A 19,220-nucleotide genomic window follows, 5' to 3' on the forward strand; every position below is an offset into this window, starting at 1 on the left:
CTTTCTAATCGTTATTCTTTCCTTTTTAAGCATTGACTGTGCTGATTAGGATTTCCAGAATTGTGTTGAGTGACAGTAGCAATAGTATACATTCTTACTTGTTTTTTATTTTAAAAAGAATGCTGTTAACATTTCACTGTTAAGAGTGTTGTTTCCTCATACAGAAGTCCATAGCCTTTCTATATGCCAACAATGAAACATTTGAGAACGAACTCAAAAGAATAATCCCCTTCACGATTGCAACAAAAAAAAAATAAAATACTTAGGAATAAACTAACAAAGAATGTAAAGGACTTATATAATGAAAATTATAAACCATTGTTAAGGGAAATCGAAAAAGATATAATGAGATGGAAGAATATTCCTTGTTCTTGGTTAGGAAGAATAAATATAATCAAGATGGCCATATTACCCAAAGCAATATACAAATTTAATGCAATTCCCATCAAAATTCCAATGACATTTTTTAAAGAAATGGAACAAAAAATCATCAGATTTACATGGAACTATAAAAAAACCCCGAATAGCCAAAGAAATCCTAAGAAAAAGAATGAAGCTGGGGGCATTACAATACCTGACTTCAAACTATATTATAGGGCCACGACAATCAAAACAGCATGGTATTGGCAGAAAAATAGACACTCAGACCAATGGAACAGAATAGAAAACCCAGAAATAAAACCACATATATATAGTCAAATAATTTTTGATAAAGGGGCCAACAACATACAATGGAGAAAAGAAAGCCTCTTCAATAAATGGTGCTGGCAAAACTGGAAAGCCACATGCAAAAGAATGAAACTGGACTACAGTTTGTCCCCCTGTACTAAAATTAACTCAAAATGGATCAAAGATCTAAACATAAGACCTGAAACAATAAAGTACATAGAAGAAGACATAGGTACTAAACTCATGGACCTGGGTTTTAAAGAGCATTTTATGAATTTGACTCCACAGGCAAAAGAAGTGAAGGCAAAAATTAATGAATGGGACTACATCAGACTAAGAAGTTTTTGCTCAGCAAGAGAAACTGATAACAAAATAAACAGCCAACTAAATGGGAAATGATATTTTCAAACAACAGCTCAGATAAGGACCTAATATCCAAAATATACAAAGAACTCATAAAACTCAACAACAAACAAAGAAACAATCCAATAAAAAAATGGGAAGAGGACATGAACAGACACTTCTCCCAGGAAGAAATACAAATGGCCAACAGATATATGAAAAGATGCTCATCGAGAAATGCAAATCAAAACAGCAATGAGATACCACCTCACACCTGTTAGATTAGCTATTATTAACAAGACAGGTAATAGCAAATGCTGGAGAGGTTGTGGAGAAAAAGGAACCCTCATCCACTGTTGGTGGGAATGCAAAGTAGTACAACCATTATGGAAGAAAGTATGGTGGTTCCTCAAAAAACTGAAAATAGAACTACCTTATGACCCAGCAATCCCTCTACTAGGTATATACCCCCAAAACTCAGAAACAATGATACGTAAAGACACATGCAGCCCCATGTTTATTGCAGCATTGTTCACAGTGGCCAGGACATGGAAACAACCAAAAAGCCCATCAATAGATGACTGGATAAAGAAGATGTGGCACATATACACTATGGAATACTACTCAGCCATAAGAAATGATGACATCGGATCATTTAAAGCAAAATGGTGGGATCTTGATAACATTATGCGAAGTGAAATAAGTAAATCAGAAAAAAAACAGGAACTGCATTATTCCATACGTAGTTGGGACATAAAAGTGAGACTAAGAGACATTGATAAGAGTGTGGTGGTTACGGTGGGGGGGAGGGAGGGGGATATGGGGAGGGGCACAAAGAAAACTAGATAGAAGGTGACAGAGGACAATCTGACTTTGGGTGATGGATATGCAACATAATTGAACAAGATAACCTGGACATGTTATCTTTAAATATATGTGTCCTGATTTATTGATGTCGCCCCATTAAAAAAAATAAAATTATTTTTTTAAAAAGTGTTGTTTCCTGTAGGTTTTTGACAGTTTTCCTCCTACTTGGACTTTATTAAGCATTTTTATCTTGAACAGATGACTTCTGTCAAATATTTTTTCTTTACCTATGGAGAAGATCATAAGGCTTTTTCTTCTTTAATGTTTTAATGCAGTGCATGACACATGAAAATTATCTCATATTAAACTATCCTTGCATTCCAGGGAAAACTCAGCCTGACTCTGCTCTGATTTCCTTACTGTATACTATGGTATTCTGTTTCCTGATATTTTGTTTTGGGTTTTTGTATCAATATTCATGAATCATATTAGCATATAATCATTGTTTTTCACACAACCTTTGTTTTATATTGCAATTATATTAGCATCATAAAATGCATTGGAAAGATATTTTCTGTTAAACCATTTGGATCTAGTGGGATTGTTTTGTTTTTTTGGTGTTGGGAAGAGGAGAAAAATACTGTTCCGGTTTTTCAGTAGTTATAGAACTATGTATTTCTCTTGAATCAATCCCCTGCTTCACCCACCACCTAGAATTTTGCTCGTTTTATGTTTGGGTTCTTCTCTTTCTCTACTAATATGGAATCTTCAATGAACTAACTTTTTGCTTTGATCTTTAAACACTTCAAAAAGAATATACATAAGAAGGAAGGCTTCTTGCCTGACCAGGGGGTGGCGCAGTGGTGGAGTGTCGGACTGGGACACAGAGGACCCAGGTTCAAAACCCCAAGGTCGCTGGCTTGAGCAAGGGGTCACTCGGTCTGCTGTAGCCCCCCCGGTCAAGGCACATATGAGAAAGCAATCGGTGCACAATTAAGGTGCTGCAACAAAGAGTTGATGCTTCTCATCTCTCCCTTCCTGTCTGTCTGTCCCTATCCTTTCCCTTTCTCTGTCACTCTCTCTGTCTCTGTCACACACACACAAAAAAAGGAAGGCTTTTTCCCAGCAGACCTTAGACCTTTTCTCCAGAGGCAATGACTATATATTTTTTATCCTTTCAATGACATTTGTTATCCTTATACAGTTATTTTTGCTAGCACTAGATGGACCACATGAGACATAGATATTAGTATACTTTTTTTGTTTGTTTTTTTACATTAACATCATTCTTTTTAACGCCAATAGAGTGTTCCATTGGATACATCCTGTTTATTTAAAAGTAGTTATGCTTTTACAACAAATAAAACTCTCCCATTTGTTTGAGGTATTCTAAGAACCCATTCTGTTACCCTATTCTAGTAACAGACGTCATCTCTTCAGAGAACTCCAGTTGGCCCTCTATGTGCCTTTTATACTCATTAATGAAAATGTTTGTTGCTCCATAGTATCCTTCTTGGAAGAGGGTACATTTCATTTAAATATCTCTCATTTAAAAACAAAACAATTTTGACAATTTAGATGTCATATAATATTTTTAAATGTTTCTTTTGTAGTTTATCTTAATATGAGGAATAGATGCAATTTTATCTTCTTCTTCATGACTGCCCTGTTTCCGAGTATAATATCACTTGTATTTGTGATACTACATATAACATTACTAAATGTACATGTATTTATGGATTTTTTATTGTGTTCCAATAGTTGGTCAATTCATATGCCAATATCATAGCTTTTTTAAAAAAAAGACTTCATTTATTGATTTTACAGGGGGAGGGAGCGAGGGGTATCAACTCATATTTGCTTCACTTTAGTTATTCATTGCTTACTTGTATGTGCCTTGACTATGCAAGCACAGGGTTTCAAACCCACAACCTCAGTGTTCCAAGTCAATGCTCTTTTACTATGCCACCACAGGCCAATCTGCCAATAGCATGGCTTTTAAAAACTTTAAAAAAAAAATAATTTAGGACTTACAAAAGAGTTAGAAAATAGTAAAGTTCCTGTCTACCTCTACTGAGCTTCCCCTGTTAACATTTTATATAATCATAGTATAATTATTAAAACTAAAAAGTTAATTTATTGGTATTGTACAGTTTACTAGATACTGTTTTACTTATAAAGGCTTTGTATAGTATTTTAATATGTGATAGGTGTACTCCTTCTGCTGTCCTATTTTTGCTTGTTAATTTTTTCAAATGTCCAGCTGCAGAAAACAAAAACAAACTTTATATAGTATTTTTATTGAGACTATGTAAAATTTATAAATTAGGGAGAAATGACAACCTTAATGATACTGACTCTTTGTGTACAAGAACAAGGTGTTAATCCTAATCCAGAGGGACCCGAAACATTGAAGACACGAACAAGGTCCGTCGATTACACACCAAAGCTTTATTGTCTAGCTTGGCCAAGCGGCGGCAAACTCCCAACAGTGGTCTGAGGGAGCGCACACTGGCCCTCTGTTCTACTTAGTTTTTATAGTTTTGTAAGTGGGAAGTACAGAAGCAAACATTGCAATTAGGAGCCCCTTACCACTATTGGTTATAGTCATATGTCCTTTAACATGATAGGACCACATTTAATTTGCAAGCCATACATTATTTTGGAGAAAACAAAATTTACAAATTAACACATTGGTAGAAAGATGTCTCTTTACATATTAAAAGGCATTCCTATATTATCTAGTATTTATTTGCCATCTCTCTGTCCAGAGTCACACGTGTTTACTACACGCATTTACATAGGAGAGGTAGTTTCTGTGGGGACAAATGCCCGCAAATGGCTCATAGTTATAAGAAAAGGCGCCTGACCTGTGGTGGCGCAGTGGATAAATCGTCGACCTGGGATGCTAAGGTCGCCGGTTCTAAACCCTGGGCTTGCCCGGTCAAGGCACATATGGGAGTTGATGCTTCCTGCTCCTCCCCACTTTCTCTCTCTCTCTCACTCTCTCTCCTCTCTAAAATGAATAAATAAATTTAAAAAAAAAAAGAAAAGGTTTATTTTGGCTTTTCTCTTCCTGCACCTGGCTAGCATTCACCCCTTTCCCCACAGGTGTGGAATGTCTGGGGATCCATGTTTTCCTCCCCTTTGCATTTACAATATAATGCCAAGGGCCATCCTGGTTATGCCAGTCACACAGTACAGAGGCTATTCTCACAATTTCTCTGCACACCTTAATCCAAATTAATAAAATGTTCTCCAAGCCTCTTAAAATATTAATATTAATTCTGTAGTTTTTGGTACCTTATAACACCTGCGGGTGAAGTAGCTCAGTGGCTCCTTAAAGGTATGTCTTTCCTTGAAATATTTTATAGTTTTGGGCACTTTGTTCTGTTCATGCTTAAGTATTTTATTATTTTTTAAATTATAAATGGGATATTTCCCTTCCATGTCTGGTTTCTCTGTGTATATATAAAGGAAACAGTTCTGTATATTTTGTACTACAGTACGTTACCACATTATCTTAATATATTTAGTAATATTTAGGAGTTTTTTGGATATTCCAGGTTTGTATTTATATCATCAGCTAATAGTATTCCTTTCTAATTATATTCTTTAATTTTGTTGACTAGTATTATGAATAATAGCTCTGGCTGGTTGGCTCAGTGGTAGAGTGTTAGCCCGGCATGTGGATGTCCTGGGTTCAATTTCCGGTCAGGGCACACAGGTGAAGTGACCATCTGCTTCTCAACCCCTCCCTCTTCCCCTTCTGACTTTATCTCTCTCTTCTCCTCCTGCAGCCGTGGCTCCATTGGTTTGAGCGCATCAGCCCAGGAGCTGAGGATGGCTCTGTGGGGCCTCCACCTCAGGTGCTAAAAATAGCTCAGTGTGAACATGACCCCAGATGGGCAGAGCATTGGTCCCAGATGGGGATTGCCGGGTGAATCCTCATCGGGGCACATGCAGGGATCTATCTCCCCTCTTCTCACTTAGAAAAAGAAAAAAAGTATTATGAGTAATAGAGTGGTAAAATGAGCTTTTCCTGACTTGAAGAATATATCTAGTATTTCCACATTAAGTATGGTACTGGCTTTGGGGCTGATACATATCATGTTAAAGAAGTGGTTTTTTTATGTTAATTTTCAACAAAGATGGGCATTGAATTTCTAAAACATCTTGTCTTTGGTAGATGATATTTTTTCCTCTATGTAAATCTATTAAGATATTGAATGATACCAATTTTCTAATAGTGATTTTTGTTGTAAATTTTATTTTTTCCATCTTTGGTGGATGTTTGTTTTGGTAAATTACATTTTCTAGTAAATTATTTCATTTAGGTTTTCAAATTGATTTGCATAGAGTTGAACAAAACACTCTTATGATTGATTCTTATAGCTTCTTCATATTCTATTGGTTTTTCCTCATACATCATTACCATCTGAAAGTGCTGGCAAGTACATCTTTTTTTCCACTCATTAAAACAGTAAAAGCGGTTTCACATGTAACACATTTTTTTCAAAGTGATCCCAAACTTCTTAAATTAGTAATAATGAGTCTTTCACATTTAATTCTGAAAGAGTATCCCCTGCCTGCCTAAAACTTTTCTGTCTTCTTATCCTATGTCTTAGGATACTTGTAAATTTGTTTTCCAGTGAACATTTGGATAAAAACCTAGATAACTGCCCTTTTGCTTTCTTCTCTCTTGCTCTGGGTCTTCCTAACTTGGGTAGTCCTACTAAAACTGCTAGCATTCTTCATGCCAAGGACCTCTTATTACCTGGCAATCTTCTATATATTTTCTTTTTTCCCTCTTCTTCCAGTTATGTAACTAACTGCCAGGCTCTGTTTTATTTCTCTTTGACAGTCTCGACTCCTGAAATTATCTGTTTTCTTTGAGTGTCTTTTGGCCTCAATCTGAGCATAGTTGGTTCCAAGACCTCATATGCCATAGCTTGGCATGTTATATTCATTTTTTTAAACTTTGTATTAGTAATTCTTATTTGTCATTTTCTGTCAGAAAAATTTAAAGTCTCATCTAATGCTCTCCTTTGTGTCTGTTTTGTTAAACAACTGCCTTTTAATGAGGCCTTCGTGAAACTTAAGAACTACTTCTCCAAGGATGATGTTGAAGACTAGTCTTTTATCAAATGAAAAGTGATGGAATACACTACTTAATCTCAGTAATTCATTGTGGCTCTAAAATTCTATGACTATCAGACAAAATTCAGAAATACATTAATATTACTAATATAAAGAAATTCCTTATCAATAATTATATTCCTAGGTTTTGCCTGTTAGACAAGGTACAATATCTTTAAATCCTTAAAAAAATTCTTACCTGACAAAAATCTCATCCACTGTGAAAAGGCAAACGTATTCAGACACTACTGAAGTTCTCTTCTGTTTTAGTCCTGTTTGTCTTCGACTAAGACTCCATTGTTTCATCCTCCTAGATGCTACTACTTGAACAATATTGTTTTGACACCTAAACGAGCATTTTAACTCATTCTTCTTATTAAATGTCTCAAGAGTTTTGTTTCTTTACCCCTTTCCTTGTAAACAAGCAGCCACTATATTTTTAGTAGTGAATTTCAAAATCCTTTTTAACCTTATAGGTCCAAGGGTAGCCAAGGATGGCTGCAGCTTCCTATGATCAGTTGTTAAAACAAGTTGAGGCACTGAAGATGGAGAACTCAAATCTTCGACAAGAGCTAGAAGATAATTCCAATCATCTTACAAAACTGGAAACTGAGGCATCTAATATGAAGGTATCAAGACTGACTTTTAATTGGAGTGTATCATTTTTATTCAGTATTCCCTCTTGTAAACTTGGGGGTTAGGTACTTAACTTACTTAAAAGTGTATTTTAATTAAGTGGTAACATGTAAACTCTTTTCCTACCAACATTAACATTTATTTATACTTTTAAATAAATTATATTGAATTCATCCATTTACTCATATAAAGAAAATAAGTATAAAACCTCAGTGATTAGTTAGTTAGTTCTTAGGTTCTTTTTAACTTAATTATCACTTGAGCATCATTCTACTGAGGCGAGTGTTCTATGTAATTCATAGAAACTAGCTTCGCAATGTCAGAGTAAATCTCAGTTATTAAATATAGCCTTCCTCCCCAACTCTCTCAGATCTGTTGCCACTGAATTGCTGCATCAATAGCTTGTCAAGAAAATCAGGGTGCCCTGATGGGAAGAGTCCTGAATGTAAGTCAGTTCCTGCTCCCATTCCTAGTATTGTCACAAGCTAAGTTGCATCACTTTTGAGTCCCCTTCTGGACTTAAGTTTAAGTTGCCTTGTTAGGAAAATAGGGCATTGAACTAGCCTAGAGAATTTCTATGGCACCTTGAAACCCTAAAATTGGTTTGCCAAAAAGCATTGAAAAGCTATATAACCTCCAAGAAGACTTATAAAAATACCCAGTCTGAAGTGGGGAAAATATATTCTAATTTCAAAACAATTGAGGTTAAAACTTGAGCTGTTTTAATTTCTAATTAAGTATATTTTCTTCTCACTAAATTTAATAACTTTATAGAATTAGAGATCATCAGTAAAACTGTTAACTTCCTTTTTAAAAAATTCTTCCTGCTTCCTGTTGTTTCTGCTCCTAGGCTATTTAACATCTGGGTTCTTGACCCTATTCCTGTCTGTTCACTTACTCCTATTTTTCATTCATTGTCTATTCTCTTCTGAGTTTTCTTCGATGCATTTTGAGATTTCTCTCATTCTTCAAGTTTCTATATAATCACTGTACTATTTCTGCTCCTCTTTTACCCTTTATATTCAATATCATAACAGTTCAACCTTTTTACTCATGTGTACTAGTCTGTCTGCTAAGAACCATTTCTACTCTAATTGCCTTTCTGTTATAAAAACTGTCTCTAGCAATGACAGATATCCAAGATATCTCTCTCAAATCCTTTTGGAAATAAGGTAGACTTTAAACAAACATTTTCTAACCACAAACTATGGGTGACCTTAAAAACAACCGAATTAATTACTTAATAGGTTAAAAAAAGAATAGTTTGATATTTTAACACTGATCAACACAGTGTATCTAAAATTGTTTTTATATTATTGTGGTTTTTATAATAGTTTAAAGATTCAAAATTCCCAACAGGACTACCTTTTCATCTGCTTTGGAGGTATATTTTGCAGAGAACTCCTGGCTGATCTATCTGAATGTTTTTGTGGTGTAGAGCTCTGAGATGACTTTTTTAAGTTTTGTTTAACTACTTGATCAATTTCAAAATTCATGTTGGGGAGACATTTTTACCTACCCTTAGATCCATCTCCATGCTGAAGTAGAATGTTAGAGTAAATAACAAAATCAGACCCTTAAAGTTCTGCAGTGGAATATCAGGTTGACATTTTACCCAGGTGATGTAATATGCATCGTGAATAATAATGGCATTTAAGATACATAAGGACTCAGCCATAAATTGATAATTACTCAGCATGTGCCTCTACAAAACATTCTTGCTAATCCATCCACATATTTTTTTAGGATTGGGCATATCATATAGGTATAGCATTTACAACTTTATAAGGAAATTATTTATGTATCTCTTCCTTAAAAGGCTTTAAGCTGTTAAAGAGCAGAACTATGATCTCTTCATTTTGTTTTGGAATATCGATTTGTGAAAAGACACTTGAAAACAGTGGCACTTCCTCCATTGGATTAAAGTTTATCTAGAACAATGGTTATTTGCCCTCCAACAATCACTTGTTAGACTTTGGAATATACTGTACAATCTTGAATCATGCTTCCTAATGATTAAGCTGTTTAACCCAAAGAAAGGCAAGGTGTGTCCCCTCCCACTAGATCATTTAAGGATGTCTGCAGTTTATGCAGCAGTACCATCTAGTGGCAAAAGAGAGTACTCCTTGTTTTTTGATTACATGGCATTGATACACACTATAAAAATATTTTTGTATGCCAACAGCAGAATCAGTATATAACACTGTGACTGTATATTTAAGAATATTAAGAAAATGTTTGTTTTTTAGATATAATGTTGGCATTGTGCTTGTGTTTAGAAAGAATCTCTGTTTAAATATACATATTGAAATTTTCTTATTGAATTTATTGAGGTGACACTGGTTAACAAAATTATATAGGCTTCAGGTGCACAGTTCTGCAGTACATCTCTGTTCACTGCACTGTGTTCAGCACCCCAAGTCAAGGGTCCATCCATCATCACTTATCCCTCAATACCCTCTTCCACCTCTTCCCACCCCACCCCCCCACCGGCAGTCACCACACTATTGTTCGTATCCATGCGTGTTATTTTTCTTTTTTGAAATATTTACAGAAAAAATAATATAATGTCTTAGATTTGTTTTCAAAATAAATCTGAGTGGAGGTGGGGAACTGGAGAAAGTAGGTATAGGTGTAGATGAAACAAGACCCTGAGTGGATAATTACTGAAGTAGGTTGTGAAGATATATGGGAGTTTGTTATAATGTTCTTTATACTTACATATATGTGTGACATTTTCTATAATAAAATTATAGTAAAGTGTAGTAGAGATGTCATCGGATTTAGTTGACCTGCAATTGGATAAAGGCAAAAATTGTTAATTAAACTTGACTGAAGTATGGACTGTATTTTTTACTCTAGGATTAAAACTCAACTTGATTGATTTCAATTGCTGAACATAGCAACATGATCAGTATGGTCATATAGAGATATAAAGCATTTAAACTAAAAGGTAACACGATATAAAAAAGTTTTCTGTAGGCAAATTATTAATGAACCATTTGTATCTTTGTTATATTTTGACAAAATGAAATATTTATAAATTGCTCTAAAGTCTTAAAACCATATTCATGTAAAGTATCTTCTACTTTCAGAGTGTAAAGGAAAAATGAGAAATAGAAATTCAAATTAACGTAGTTTATAACTAATTTTGGAGATTTTATTATCAAGTGTATTGTGTCTGGTAATGAAAAGAATTTATAACTGTGATGTATTGAAAAGAACAGAAGAGGGTCATGTAGCCACCCCCATGAATAAACAGTTGTTCATTGATAAATATTTTCTATTCACTAATATTCTCACAGCACATTTTGTCTCTAAAAAATAATTCTCTAATATTTCTAAAATCTTAAAATGTTTTTTAAAATAATGTCTGATTATATAATGTAGTTAATTTTTTAAACCAAGCTTCCAGAATTATAAATACAAATGAATATTGTCTCCTTCAAAATTACATATTAATTTTAAAATCTGCCGTCTCTCAGAGTACTTTTTGAAATTGCTTTACTGGTTGTTTTGTATTTTCTTTCAAAAATTCTTTGAAATTGAGGACGACTTCTTTTAGGTCTATGCAGTATGCAGCTTCAAACAATCAGTCCTACTGCAGCAACTAGAACACACTGGCTAAAACACACACCAAAAACCATACTTTTAAAGACGTCGGAGAACTGTGGAAGCATCAAGGACGGTATTAACTAAAAATCCAAACAGGAAAGAGCTATTTTCTAGATGAACTGAGATCTCTGGTGATTTTCTTCCCCAGGATATCTGTTGATTCTAGGTACAGACTGATATTTGTCATTGGAACAAGCAGAAGGACTCCAGTAGAGGAAAGAAACTACTAGAAGTCTTGACAAACATGTAGGCAGATGTTGACATGTTGACATTTAGAGAAGGATTTAGATAGGAAAGGAGTAATGGCATCAAAAGTCAGGAGGCATTGTGCATTTAATTATTATTTAAGTATCTGCTGGATGTAAATCAGTATACTAGAAGAATATACTTAAATGTGATACAGAAAAGCTTGAATATTTTTAGGGTAATAAATAAACAGCCTATTATAGTTTTGTTGATTTGATATTTTCAGGGTCGTTTTTGGTGTAAGCCTAAGAGACATAGATTCTAAATACTTAACTATTGAGCCAGCTTCATTGAGGCTTGGCCATTTGGCTGTTTTCTGATTTTTTAGGATTCTTCTACTTATTCTCTCTCTTTTACTTTTATATTTCCCTCGAACCAGAAGTCAGTAAATTTCTCTGAGTATCAGCATTTGTGATAAAGATGTTTTCTGCTCCCTGCATAAATTTGCTGCTAAATAGCTTGGTCAAGTCTTTTGAGTCTCGGTTGATCTATCCAAAAATGAGAATAATTCACCTTGTTGTTTTGTTTTAAAAGTCAGAGATAATAGTAAGGGTTCCATATAGTATTGTGCAAGGAGACTACTTCTTATCACCATTATTACAAAATATTATTAACGTTGTTGGAACATAGTTTGTTATTCTTAATTTGTACTGGATAATATATGTATAGTCCTTTACAACTTATAATATGTTTCCAGATTAATTGAAAATAAACTTTTTTCTATCATACCTAAGTACAAAAAATTAGAATTGTTTCTTCAAGAAGATTTAGAATTTTGTCATGTTCATATTCTGTTCTTTTTTTTACAGGAAGTACTCAAACAACTACAAGGAAGTATTGAAGATGAAGCTATGACATCTTCTGGACAGATTGACTTATTAGAGCGCCTCAAAGGTACATTGTAAAAGAGTGTTTTAAAATATTTTTTTATGCTTCAGTTGTCAAACTTTAGTTCTATGTATCTAACTTCTTTTGACTTGGGTGTTGGTATCAGTTATTTTGATATAACAGCTTTACCCATTAGGTTGTAATTGTTAAAGTAGAAATATGTTAAAGGTCTGTTTTCTTATTTCTTCAGTTAAACATTTTACAGGCTTTGAATGAACTATTTTGGATGCTTTCCTTGATCATTTTAAACTCTCTTTTAAAGCTCATCACTATTCTAACAGTCACTAAACAGCCCTTCATTCAGCTGTAGACTACAGACTGGGCCCATTGCCTCCTGTGAAGTGCTGTCCTTCCCTGTCCCATGTGGGGTAGAAATGCTTTATCCTCTCACAAATATAAGTTGACTAAACCATTTTTAGCAGAATTTAAAAAGAATGTTTTATTTTGTTGCTTAAAAATTCCGATGTAAAAATAGGGAAAAATGTGTAATTCTAACTGAAGCTAGACAAAGAAACTACCTTTTGGTCCTTAAACGTATTATTATCTAGCATGAATCTAAGGAAGGATATATTGTCTAATTTTATTTTAACATATTTCTTTTTCCCTTGCTTCAAGCTGACTTTGGAGGGAAAGTTTGGCCATTCTGTTTCTAAAGAATTGTATATTCAGTAATGTGTATTAGCAGTTAACTCTGTCAGAAATTTGTTTGCTTCTGAACCAAGAGTGTGTCCTTTTATCGAGTCAGTGCTTCACTACACTGTCCTTTTGCGGGCCCTCAGAGAGCCTGCCTCATTGAGACTTAGCCATTTTCTGATTTTTATTTATTTTTTAGTGTTCTTCTATTTATCCTGTCTCCCGCCTTTCCATGTTCCCAGAACCAGGAATCAGTTTCTCTGAGCCTCAGCATTTGTGATTAGGATTTCCTCTGCTCCTGGCAGAGTTGGCTACTCAATAACAGCATAATTTAGTACTCCTGTAGGCTTTGTGTAATATATCTATGAAGTATTTTCAATTCTGTTATAAAATGGGTTAAAATTGAGGGCTAAATATGAACCTACGCTTTCACTTTTAAAACAATATAATTGCATTAGACTTTAAGCAATTGTTATATTAAAACATCTTTATTTTATTTAGAGCTTAAATTAGATAGCAGTAATTTCCCTGGAGTAAAACTACGATCAAAAATGTCCCTCCGTTCTTATGGAAGCCGGGAAGGATCTGTATCCAGTCGTTCAGGAGAGTGCAGTCCTGTCCCTATGGGTTCGTTTCCAAGAAGAGGGTTTGTAAACGGAAGCAGAGAAAATACTGGTTATTTAGAAGAACTTGAGAAAGAGAGGTAATTTTTTTCATTAAATAGCAAACATTTTTTTAAAATAGCAAACATTGATTTGTATGCTTTAATTTTTGCTATTATTTTGTCAATTTGTAATACAAGATATGAATTACGAATCATGTTTGGTGAGTAACCGTTAATATTTAGAGCACATTCAGCATTTATTAACTCAAAGATAGTATGTGGCTGACTGTCTCTGTACTAAATCTAAAAATTTAAAGGACACAATTTCTTGTAAGACTTCTATTTTGTCACTTAAATATTTCAGATGCTGTGTTCAATGGGTCCTACACATGATCACAATCTCCATGTGTGGTTAAAATATATAACTGAATTTTAATTACATTTCTGGTTATCTTTTGAACTAAAATAGGTACTAGATTTAGTATAAGATGACTGCATTATGAAAGGCCTGTTAGAAGTGCCACAAATGAAACATTGCTTAATTTATCAACTTCAGCATTGAAAAACATTGCTTGACATATGGAATGAGTTCTGGTTTCTCATAGCTAGAGTAGTCTTTTCTTCCTGCAGTTAAAATTATTCTGTTACAAATATCAGAATATATATCATCAAGAATTTGTCAAGTACTTATGTCTCCTAAAAGATTATAAATTCCTCAGCGCATGAATGAAACCTTTTTATCTCCATATTCCTAAAATTTCAACTATACATTAAAGAAATTTTAACATTTATAAATGTTACCTGTCAGCTCTGGAATCTTGGTCAAGTCATTAAATTTTTGTATGTTTTCTTCTTTAAAATAGGGTTATAGCTTACCTGGTAGAGTTGTGAACATTGTATTTTAACATATAAAAAATGCCCAGCAGCCCTGGCCGGTTTGCTCAGTGGTAGAGCATCGGCCTGGTGTGCAGGAGTCCCAGGTTCAATTCCCGGCCAGGGCACACAGGAGAAGCACCCATCTGCTTCTCCACCCCTCCCCCTCTCCTTCCTCTCTGTCTCTCTCTTCCCCTCCTGCAGCCAAGGCTCCATTGGAGCAAAGTTGGCCCGGACGCTGAGGATGGCTCTGTGGCCTCTGCCTCAGGCGCTAGAATGGCTCTGGATGCAACAGAGCAACACCCCAGATGGGCAGAGCATCACCCCCTGGTGGGCATGCCGGGTGGATCCCGGTCGGGCACATGCAGGAGTCTGTCTGACTGCCTCCCCGTTTCCAACTTCAGAAAAATACAAAAAATAATGCCCAGCATATCTCACTGAAAAGCAAAAGACCTTTCAGTATCTTAGGTATGTCCATCTACAAAAATAGGGATGCTCATCGGGACCAGCAGTGTTAAGCTTTCTTTCATCTCTTAAGTTCACATGAGTCTATTTTCTACTTTGAACCTGGACTATTTCTCTCTGACAGTGTAGGAAATACTATGCTGAAAAATAAGAAGCTAACTAGGATCCACAGTCTTTTATCTCTTTTTCCCCTTTGAGTTCTATTAAGAAGCAAAGGACATGTGAGCATACTGACTTCCCTGGGAAGTTTGCTTCATGTAGGTAAAGTCGTGTTTTATTAAGACAGAGAGAGAGAGAAGAGAGAGTATTTTTATATGTATAGTTCTGATATATCTTGTGTCCGCTTGGTTCTGTTGGAAGAAAATTGAGACCTTACTTATGTGACAGTACCTAAAAATTGCTCTCACACTTGATTATTTGGATAGGTCTAGGTTCAAATTCATTTTCTTCTCATTATTAATGGCGCTGATGAGAAGTTCAATTATCAGTCTGATTCTTATTCCTTTGTAGGCAGCCGTTTTCCCTCTTTGAAGCTTCTACAATGGCTTGGTATATGTGTTTGTGTCATTCACTGTGCTAGATACTAGTGTACCCTTTTGATCTGAAAATTTGTGTGTATGGTTGTTTATTTTAGCTTTTGAAAATTCTGTTATTTCTTTGGTAATGTTTTCCCTTCTGTTTTTTTCTGTTCTTTCTTGCTAGCCCTCCCTTAAGTCATAGATTAGCTATCTCTGTCTCTTTATTTTCTCTTTTTCTGTATTGCACAAGATAGCTGTTATTAAGTTGTCAAACCAAGATTCAAACCCAAATCCATAGCTCTATAAGCTTTTTAAACCTCAGTTTTCCAGTCTATAGAAAAGATTTTAAAATCTATAGATTTTTTTAAAAAAACTCTTTAGCACTCTGTCTTATATATAAAGCACTCAATAAAAGTTAGCTATTGTCATGTTAGCCATTATTCATTCACTTTTTTTTTTTTGAAGAGAGAGGAGAGAGAAACAGACAGGAAGAGAGAGATGAGAAGCATCACTTCTTTGTTGTGTCACCTTAGTTGTTCATTGATTGCCTTCCCATATGTGCCTTGACCAGGGGGGCTTCAGCAGAGCAAGTGACCCCTTGTTCAAACCAGCGGCCTTGGGCTTCAAGCCAGTGACCTTTGGGCTCAAGCCAGCCACCAGGGGATCATGTCTATGATCTCACGCTCAAGCTGGAGACCTTGCATTCAAGCTGTTGAGCCTGTGCTCAAGCCGGCAACCTCGGGGTTTAGAACCTGGGTCCTCTGTGTCCCAGTCCAACACTCTATCCACTGCGCCACTGCCTGATCAGGCTAACCATTCACGTGTTTAACAGATGTTTATTAAATACCTACTACATTTGTACCATGTAACTTTGAGTTAGCTAGAGGACTTAAAAGTCGTGGGTTTATGTGAAGAAGCATTTTTAAAGAAGACTATTGACAGTCACTAAATAAGCAATAAAACACTAAACCCTAAAGACCTACCTGTGTTTCTGGGTCCAGATCCAGTTTCATTTCTAAGCCTTAAGCACTGCTGTGGGAGTTACAAGGTCAACTACTGTCATTTTAACCACTCATCATTTTGGCTCAAGACATTATAGCTATGGCTTTTCCAGAGTTTTTTATCACAGTTTGGTCTTAAACTTGATACTAACAACTTGTCCCTATTCTTCCTAATCTTCTCTCACTTTAGCACCATCAATAACATTGGCTTGTCAATTTAAGCACTTTAAATACCCAACTCTTATTTCATAAGCCTATTTATTAAAGAGTAATCAGAGGGTCACCATTTATCACTCTCTTTTCCCCACTTTAATCCGTGGGTCCTGCAGGTCATCATGAAGGAAAGTTGGGAAATACTATAGAATCCTATCTTATCTTTTATGGTAGTTTGTTGCTCAGCTTTAAAAGGGGTTCAGGCTTTCTGCAGGGCTTTTTCCTGCTTCTGTTGTTAGAAAGGGAGGAAGGAGGCAGCTTCTCATTAATCCACACTCCCCCAAGGTTGCTACATCATAAACAGGGATTCCTTGCCTGCCATGGATTCCCTCACTACTGAGGTTACCACATCAAAAGTGAAGGCTTATTTCTAATTGTTAAGCTGCTTCTCAAGTAAAGGAAAGGGAATTTTAGAATAGAACCTCCTACATTCATACAAACATTTTTTTTCTATGAAATTATAATCAAACAGGATCTTAAAGTAACAATATTCAAGTGGGGAACATCCCTCTCTGTGTATGAGCAAACTTCAGAAGCCATAATAGAAAATATTCACAAGTCTGACTATAAGAGTATCAAAAAAACTTACATGGCAAAACATTGTAAACAAAGTTAAAAAATAAGTGATGAATTGAGAAATGTTTGCAACCCATAAAGTGCTGTTATTCTTAATGTAGAAGAGGTACTGTAAGTAAAAAAAAAGTCACAGACAAGAAAACACAAATACTGATTGAAAATTGCTTACCCTCATACTAAAAGAAGTCAAATTAAAATCAAAGTGGTAGAACATTTTTGGAGAGAAAACAACCTAGTTTTACAATTGTAAAATAGCTTGATAAAACATTTACATTGGTGAAGGCAATAGGTGCATAAATAACATCTAATAGGTGCAGTATGTTAAAATTTTACATACCCTAGGAATTTATCTTCTATACATGCTTCCCACATGTGTGAAATCAGGTTATGTATAAGGATATTCAGTGCAGCGGGGTTTTTTTGTTTTTTTGTTTTTTAGATTTTACTTACTCATTATAGAGAGAGGTGGGGGAAAGAGAGAGGGAGAAGAGAAAAAGAGAGAGAGAGGAGCAGGAACCATCAACTCCCATATGTGCCCTGACCCGGCAAGCCCAGGGTTTTGAACCGGTGACCTCAGCATTCCAGGTCGATGCTTTATCCACTGCACCACCACAGGGCAGGCACCAGTGCAGCATTCTTCATAATAGCAAAAGGTTAGAAAGGTCTAAATGTCCTCTAACAGAACTGGTATGGATTCAAGAATACTATGGAATATATGGAATACTATGCCCCTGGCCAAAATACATGGGATTTTTATGTTCTGATAAAATTATTTCCAAGGTAGATTTTTTTTTAGTGAAATGTAAATTAAAGTATACTTTTTATACCAACAGTTTTATTATCTCAGTAAATTCTTTTTTTGCATTTATGTTTATGATAATCAGATAAAGTATCTTGATATAGATTATTATTGAGGACAACATTGGTTGATTAGGTCAGCAGTTCTCAACTGTGGGTCGCGACCCCGGCGGGGGTCGAACGACCAAAACACAGGGGTCGCCTAAAGCCATTAGAAAATACCCCTGTGTTTTGGTCGTTCAACCCCCACCAGGGTCGCGACCCACAGGTTGAGAACCACTGGATTAGGTAGTTCAGGAATTTCATAAATTCATCTTCAGTTCCAAACTTAAGAAAAATCTTGTCTCCCTCAGAATAACTAACTTACTGCACAGTGACAGTATATTTGTTATTATTTTGGCTGCTGAAAAGCAAAGGAGTTCCTCTGTCCAATGCAGTAGTTTCTTACACTTGAGATTTATTTTCTGCATAACTACTGCTTGTATTTTCTCCTTCATTATACCTTTTCTTCTTGTAATAATTTGGGATTTTGTTATATCTATTCTTTCTACTATAAACCATCATCATGTTCTTAGACTGAATGAATGTGAAGACAGTGTCTTTGGTTAAATATAAATATTACAGTAAGGTTAATTAGCATCTCATTTAGCTGAAAAAGTAAACTTTTTAATGATTATAATATTTTAAGTCCCATCTTCAAAAATCCAAAATCAGTGTTTTCCATTTATTCATTATTAATACTTTAGCTTAAAGAGAGAACTTTATAGTAACAGGTAATAGGAATTGCTGTTATGTACTTTATAGTAGCATTGTGTAACCTTAACCTTTTTTTAAAAAACAGATCATTACTTCTTGCTGATCTTGACAAAGAAGAAAAGGAAAAAGATTGGTATTATGCTCAACTTCAGAATCTCACTAAAAGAATAGATAGTCTTCCTTTAACTGAAAATGTAAGTAACTTGGCAATTTGACTTATTTTAGACTTTAATAACTTGATTTTTAGAAGTACCTAAATTATCTATTAAAAATCTAGGATAACTACATTTATAGTTACTTGTAAACTAAAATGTTTTATCTAACTTTCAACTTGAATATATAATTGTTAATAAGTTTTTATGTATAAAGATAAAACTTCATGTGTTCAAGTAAATATTTATATTAAGCTCCAAGTTAAGCTCTATTAAGTTTGAATCTTAG

General features: G+C 34.9%; 1 protein-coding gene across 11 annotated transcripts in view; it reads left to right on the plus strand.

Annotated features, from left to right (window-relative positions):
• The window catches only part of APC (APC regulator of WNT signaling pathway), a 150,292-nt gene that overhangs the window by 57,820 nt on the left and 73,252 nt on the right, over window positions 1–19,220 (plus strand). For 5 of the 11 annotated variants that reach the window (XM_066382008.1, XM_066382011.1, XM_066382014.1 and 2 more), the window contains exons 2-5: window positions 7,434–7,586; window positions 12,264–12,348; window positions 13,477–13,678; window positions 18,865–18,973. In XM_066382008.1, coding sequence (XP_066238105.1) covers window positions 7,452–7,586; window positions 12,264–12,348; window positions 13,477–13,678; window positions 18,865–18,973 — 531 coding nt within the window. In that variant the 5' untranslated portion in view covers window positions 7,434–7,451. Of the gene's footprint in view, window positions 1–7,433; window positions 7,587–7,963; window positions 8,039–12,263; window positions 12,349–13,476; window positions 13,679–18,864; window positions 18,974–19,220 lie in introns of those variants that run through there. The other 6 variants (XM_066382007.1, XM_066382010.1, XM_066382013.1 and 3 more) reach the window with 3 other exon arrangements.

This window comes from Saccopteryx leptura, chromosome 4 (assembly GCF_036850995.1).
Source record: "Saccopteryx leptura isolate mSacLep1 chromosome 4, mSacLep1_pri_phased_curated, whole genome shotgun sequence".
Classification (NCBI taxonomy): Eukaryota; Metazoa; Chordata; class Mammalia; order Chiroptera; family Emballonuridae; genus Saccopteryx; species Saccopteryx leptura.